Source organism: Adelges cooleyi, unplaced genomic scaffold, assembly GCF_023614345.1.
Source record: "Adelges cooleyi isolate 19-005CV unplaced genomic scaffold, UGA_ACOO_1.1 ACOO_flye_CR_arks_rails_tigmint_CR_PRNA_30, whole genome shotgun sequence".
NCBI lineage: Eukaryota > Metazoa > Arthropoda > Insecta > Hemiptera > Adelgidae > Adelges > Adelges cooleyi.
Genome location: NW_026095971.1, coordinates 18,640,572 through 18,648,036, shown reverse-complemented (window position 1 = coordinate 18,648,036; position 7,465 = coordinate 18,640,572). Strand labels below are relative to the sequence as shown.

At 28.8% G+C, this 7,465-nt stretch overlaps 1 protein-coding gene and 1 long non-coding RNA gene across 2 annotated transcripts; both read right to left on the bottom strand.

Moving 5' to 3' along the window:
* Positions 1-2,283: 2,283 nt before the first annotated feature.
* On the bottom strand, positions 2,284-3,292 carry LOC126838542 (uncharacterized). The gene is made up of 3 exons (XR_007685708.1): positions 3,155-3,292; positions 3,030-3,094; positions 2,284-2,634 (listed from the first exon to the last, which is right to left on the bottom strand). It is a non-coding gene; the product is annotated as an uncharacterized LOC126838542 (long non-coding RNA).
* A 2,141-nt stretch (positions 3,293-5,433) lies between these two features.
* On the bottom strand, positions 5,434-6,708 carry LOC126837872 (uncharacterized). The gene is made up of 5 exons (XM_050571828.1): positions 6,621-6,708; positions 6,401-6,554; positions 6,138-6,261; positions 5,930-6,073; positions 5,434-5,727 (listed from the first exon to the last, which is right to left on the bottom strand). Exons 1-5 carry the CDS (start codon positions 6,706-6,708, stop codon positions 5,434-5,436), a joined length of 804 nt encoding a protein of 267 aa, XP_050427785.1.
* Between the last annotated feature and the right edge of the window lie 757 nt (positions 6,709-7,465).

Below are 7,465 nucleotides of genomic sequence, written 5' to 3'. Positions count from 1 at the left end.
TCCAAAAAGAAGCAATGCAACAAAATCGAAAATGTTTATTAGTAAGGGCTCAAATTTTTACAGTATCCTAAGCTTAAGCGTAAGTACATCGTATAACAAAATAAAACTGATAATTTGTACCTTCCTGATCTAAATACTTGCTAAAAAAATCGCTTAGGACAGGTTAGGTGAAGCGAACAAAACCGAAATACATTTAAAGTCAAAGTAATAATTATACATAATATGTATACCCGAACACCGTGGATAAGCTTTTAATGATATTTTTTGAGGATTTTATGTATGATAATTGCAAACCCGAATAAATGAAACTTAACAGTAATTCGCATTTAAGATGCTTCTATTTTGTAATTTTATCGGTCATTTCAAAAACGACACAAGTCACAACATTTTAATTTTACACTAGCCACAAAAAACTTCATAACTTCATTAATAGTTTATGCAGTGATTCTTGCACTCAACATTTGTATTACATATGAATGGTTATTTGTTAAAAGGGACCTATGTTACATAATTGAAAAAAATAGTTTTATGGTAAATAATTTATCTACTTATGTTAACACATCGTTTTGTGTTAAAAAGGTCCTTCGTCATATAATGTTGTATATGTTTATACTTAGTATTCAAAGTGAAAATGTACTATATTAGTTTCAAAGACAATTGTACGATTATATTATTTTTTAATTCAAAATTTTCAATTTGTTAAAAGGAATTTGTGTCACAGAACACTTTTGACTATTTATAGAAACACAATTGGTTTTAAAAATATTTTTCTTCGCTAATTATTTTTTCATACATTATTATTTAATCGATATTGTAATGATTAATCTGAATAAGCAAATTTATAAAGAGCAAAATAATTTTTTGTTTCTCCTAAAATATTTTTAAAATGTTATATAAGTGCCGTTTAACAAAGTCCCATTATATGAGTCTGACAAATTAAGTTTTCACACAGAATACGTAACTAAGTATATAATTTATCAAATTATCAAATTTGACAAAAAGTCATTTTTGAAAAATCGGTGACTTAAGTCGTTTTTGAAATGACCGATTCGATTTAATACTTTCTAACTTTGCTGGCTTACACTGTGCGTGGTTTGGGCTGTACTGGCTTGAATATACTAACTACTGATTTGCATCGAAGCGTTTATTCGAAAGTGATTTTATCACTTTTAGATTTAAAAATTCCTATAAACCTGTGACCTCCCCGTCCCCACTATGCCCCGACCTCACCATATGTTCCGTCCCCACTAGGCCCCAACGCCACTGTACTGGTTTTTTTAAATTTGTATGATAAAAGAATTGTTGTTTTACAATTACATTTTTTATAGTTTTTTTTTGGGGGGGAAGATGTAACAAAACAAAGTTAATTATTTTCTTTTTAAGAAACGTTAACCAGAAAATACCATTTAACTCAAAAAAGTCGTTTAAAAAAAACACGGGAATATTTGACTATTACTTTTACAACTAAACATTACTTAATTTATTCTTCCTAATATTAACATATTTATTTATACGTTAGTTGTTAATTATTATGACTATTCTTTAACATCCTAAAACTCCTAAAAGAGTACAAATGCTTTTATCGATAATTGTATATCGACCATTACAGATTCGCATCTGAGCGTTGAACTGAAAGTGATTTTATCACACTCTGCTGTAATTTTTTAGCCTTATTGTGACCTCCCCCGCACTAATATGCTAATTAACATAATAACTAAAAAAAATGCTTTTTTAAGATTAACACCTAGATTACAATAAAGCCAGTACAGTGGCTAACATTAACCAATAACTATACAACTTTCCATACATACCTTAACTTATAAAATTGTTTTCGATATTTAATATAAAAAATGGTAGTTTTTCAGGTAATATAGTATAGTGCCATATATTAATGTAATATTAGATATTTCGATTATAAACTTTTTGAGTTATTAACATCATATAAGATGATAAGGTGAAGAAAGAACTAATTTGTACATATCAAAGTATAATGGAAAAAATTAAAAAATACAAATATTTTACTGCGTGTATCATATTTAATAATTTTCAGTAGTTATACAAATTAATTAAATAATCTATTGATTATTGACAGCTGTTTACATCTGTTGAAATGTATGTAATAAATATTCATCAAATGTACTAAATATTCTTGTGCATAATACTCGTATATTCCTTAATATAATTTGGAGACATAAATTGTAATATTTGAAACAAATATATATTTTTTAAATATGGTTTTTGCTTATAATAAACAAAAAATTACTAAAAATCTTACATTATTCAAAACTGTTTTATTTTTCAATAAATAAATATTTTCTTGAGTCGAGAGTAGAGTTATGAGAGTACGTCTAGTTTTCTTAACAGCTTAAAATCATTACTAACTACTGTCATATATTCGTAAAATTCAATCGAACCGTCACCTGAAAAAATGTTAATGTTTATCAATAATAATTTCCACTAATATGTTGTTCTTAAGTATTTGCCGTCTAAATCTAGCTTCTTGAACGTTTCAGTGGCTGATTCCTCAAAAGCATAATTTACATGAACATCGATCCATCCTTCAAATTCATTAGCGTTAACAACGCCATTACGGTTCACGTCTATTAAACAAAAGCTACCATATATTTGTACCATCTAGAAATTTGAAGAAAATCATTATAATTTATGTATTAAGCAAAATGCATACTCATTGTTCTAGTCTCTAGAAGATTTAATTTTTACGCGAATCTACTCTAGATTCTACATACTTATAATAAATAAAACATTAAAATAAAATGTACTACGAGAATGTAAAACTTGTCATTGTATACGTAGGTAAAATATTTTCCAAAAGTTATTAATTAATCGATGAATACAGAGGATACAATTTTTAAAATAACTTTATAATTTTGTATAATGTACTTTATAATGTTTAATTAATATGTTAAAAGATTATGGTTTCTAAGTTGTTTAGGTAAAATTTGAATATCATTTTTCCACCCGGTAGTATAACGAATCATACAAGTAAAATAAAAACTATATTTACTAACAATTTGCGAAGCCTTCAACATTTTTAATATTTTCTCGTACTTAGTCCATTCCATTGGCCATATTTCTGTTAACATTTTGTGGATAATTGAAAAAAAATTCAATAGGTAGTTAAGTTTTTTACTACCGTTTTGACCAATAAGATCGAGTACTTCTTTAATTTCTTTTTTGTCATAGAACACTCACTTAAAAGTTTTCCATATTTCTTCCACGAACGTTTCACTTGAAATAGTTTTATGTTCTTTAACCTTCTCAAAACTGAATCTCTTAAACAATATAAGAAGTCCATATTATGTCAATGTAATTTTTTTAGTAAGGCATAGATTCAAAAAATATTAAACAGGATGATACATTAAGGATAATACACATTAATTATGTAAGTTTTTCTATTTGAGACAAAATTAGACCCCGTTGAAATTTATATTTTCCTGGTAATCTTTCAATTTTCGAAACTTACAATATAAGAAAACACTCAAAATTGTCAATAAAAAGAAAAAATAATAATATTTTAAAACTTAAATGGTGACTTTTATACTGAATAAACTTATATAAATGGGAATAATTTAATGACAGTTTTGTCTGGTCGATAATTAGTATTGGATTGTTACTTTTGAAGTAACAAAAGTTCTAATGCTATAAACTTCTTTTTCCTCATTTTTCCTTATTTTAAGTTAATAAAAATAAAACTTTAGATGGTTTACAGTTAGGAATCACTCTTCGGTGAGAAACACCTAAACAACGTACTCTTGAAAATCAAGATCACGATAGAAATAGAAAACACCCGTTAGTTACTATTAGGTCTAAAAGATTAAGGTAAGTTCGACTGAAAACAGCAAAACTAGTCGTATTTTTTACTATAATAGAAATAAAGAGCGGAAATTTGTAACAGATCTTCAGTCATCGACATAAACTGTGTATAATCAGGAAAAGTTGTAAAACTTGGGTATTTTATAAGATTACACAAGAATATAAATACAATTTATTTTTCAAAAGGAAAAACCACAAGATTCAAAAAATGCATCCCCCTGCAATAACAATTTTTGAGATGAGTAGTAGTTGAAGAACAACAAAAAAAGAGCATTATACCCAACAGTCGATGTTATCGCTATGACAAATATGGCGCGACAATTATAAGTTAAATCATTATAAGTCTACACCATTTGAACATTTATTGTAGCATCACACTATGATTAATACATGTAAAATAACAATTTTGACTTGTGTTTCAAATGGTTTATTTTGGTGTATATTTCTCTTACATCAGGTCCGCTTCTAGTAGAACAAAGTGGATACGTCAAGAGATGAAGACGCTATCGTGTCAACTCTGAAAATAAAAATATGATAAATGATGGCGCTCATAAAATAATAACGATAAGTATAAAAATATTTTTATGGATCTGAAAATATATCAGTATTTAATTTTGAAGTACCCGTTTAACCAACATAAATCATTTCTATAATTTTTCCAAGTAAAATATTTAGCCAAAATAGTGTTACCTTCATTGATTATAATACAACTAATGGTGCTTTTAAGTTGGAACTATACTTTTAATATTCTGCAACCTGTAGTAACCCGCATGACTGCAGACTACTTCGAAAAATTATTATATATTTATAATAGACACAAAATGCTTACGACTTTACTGGTAGCAGTTTCACTTCATTGCAAATGAATGGTTGCAACTGATTGTAAAAGTCGCTGAGAAACTGTTTAACTTTTTCTTTATCCGGCATGTTTTTACTATTCGCCGACTATAAAATATTAAACATGTATAAAATGTTTTACAATCCACAGAGATATATGTTTTATATTTATAAAATATTAATTCTTTTTTTAATTATTTGTAAGTATTTAAGTGTTTATCTTGTTTAATGTTTCCATGATGTATAAGACTATTACAATGTATCTATTGGAGCTTGCCGTTTACAAATTCTTACCGCTACTAGTAATTTAAAGGATTGAGATAGTGGTGAAAATTATGAAAAGTAAACAAATTGAAACTGTTAACCTTACATCTTATTCTGACTGGTCAATCTTAAGTTAATCCCTCTTACAATATTTTATAACATAAGTATTTCTACATAGATAGTTTTTAGGGGTGAGCCAGAGAATTGTCACATTGTCAATAACGAAATCCTAAAGCTAGAGGCAGAGGCTACATTTTGGCTGTAATTAAATATCATGTCAAACTTTATTTAGAAGCTTATATTAGACGCTTTTCGCAATATAAAGACAATATCCCTGCAAGATTTATAGTTGTATTAATGTAAGAAGAATGTGTGGCAACAAAACGCTTGAAGCTAACTCTTCAAGTACGCAAAAGGTATCCTAATCAATTTTTGCTACTGACAAAAACATAGCTATTTTTCAGGAATATTATTTGGTTTACTATTTTAGTATTTTGTCTACGTTACCTTGTAAAATTCTTTTTTGATCGTGGCTAAAGTGTCTAAGAATAATGTTTCTGCCTTCAAATTATACTCTTTATACTCAATGTTGCTGGTTTGTAGTGCATAAAGCTCTACTTTGGATGCGTGCATGTCTTGTTTTCTTAGCCGATCGTTGTATAACGCTAATTTTGTTTGTTTTTCCAATTTTTCAGAGCGTTTCATCATCTGTTGGTACCTTAATAGGTTCGGCTCAATGGTTTCAATCTTGTCCTTCATCACTTTTATCGACTGCCTTAACTCGTCCAACTCCTGTTGAATGACTTATTGTTAATTTCAACGATATATGCATAAAGTTTATAAAGCATAAGCCACGAAGCCAGTGTTTTTTGTTCTCTTAAATTAAATACTTTAATTACAGTTAGGCCAAATCGTAGTTCAAAAATTTTAATCTGACTATTGCCTGATTTTTAAATAAATCTAAATCCATACATTACATTACATTATTACTTACACAATTTATTCTGCCCTTTTTAATCATCAGCTCTGCGCTATCCATTTGCAGGGATTTGCCTACGCCGTGTAAATGCTGTAGTTTCTCGTTCTCAGCTTTAAACTCTTGGTTTATTTTTGTAACCGTAGTTTGGTACACTTGAAGCTGTAAATTGATGAGTGGTACTACTCTAAAGGTAGTTGATTAAGAAAGACTAAAAAGCTGTTACGTTTTTCATGATTTCGTTATTCTCTTGCAACACTCTATCCATAACAGGATCGGACTCTATGAATATTTTCCTCCTTATTTCCATGCCAAAATCGACCGCCTGCTTAATCTTATCCCTCTTGATTCTTGGTATTATGCAACACATAAGTTACAAAATTATAATATTTTTAGTGGTATTGTGATTAATCAACAAGCAAATTAATTCCACAAAACCGACTGTCCTAGCTTCGTTCGACATGGTTATTTGGGTAATCTTATGCTTACACCGTCTTGCTGTGCAAATAACTGTACTCCATGTCATTCAACCGTTTTTGATGAATTTCCTTTCTTCTAGCTATGTCTTCTTTGATTTCTTCGTACTTTTGCTCAAGCATTTCTTCTTGTTCTAAAAACTCCTCCAGTTTGTTCAACCTTCCCACTGCAATTGCATGGTGCCACACTAATTACTATTAATCCGCACTGGTTAGTATTGTTGTTTACAAACCGTACACAGCCGTTTTGGACTTGATGATTCCAGCCGTTTTATAAAACTCTGCTTCTTTTTCCTTCAACATTCCTTGAAACGAATTCATCATCGACTCTTTTTCCTAAACTAAGGCTTTATATTAAATCCCACAGTTTGCAAAAATTTTGCTATATAAAGTGATAGATAATGATTTTTAATTTAATATAAACATTTTTATTTACATTTTAGCTTCGATGCGGAGCTGAGAAAGTATTATAGAAGTATACCATTGGCATATTATTATATTATATTGGTATATTTTACAATGATGTGTGTTTTTTTTTTGTGTGTCTGTAAACGCGAGAACTATTTTCCTCTGGACCGATTTACTCGAGTGCGCCTCTATTTATCCAAAATCATATACGTTTGGTACATTGGTGGGTTAAAAGTCGAAAAACTCAACCTTTTCACCCCCAAAGCCGGTAAAACCCCCCCAAAAAAAATATCAACTTTTTTTTATAAAGGAAAAGCAAAAAGTCTTAAAATTTGTATATTGAAAGCCATTTAGGGTTTGGGAACTTGAAATTTTGTATAAGGACTATTATATGAGTACTATATAACTATACAGTTTTAAAAAAAATCCGTTCATTTATTTTTCCTATATTATTTTAGCTTCGATAGTATTGTTTTTATTTTTATTTCTATATTTGTGTCTGAACCCACGCAAAATCTTTTAAACCGCTGAAGCGATTTCGTTGTGTAGCAACTCTAGAATTCAGAAATTGTACCTGAAAAGTACTTAATTGAGCCAAAAACACATCCTTTCCTCTTCAGAATCGAGTAAAACACCCAAAAAATGTACATATTTTTCATCTTAAAATTAC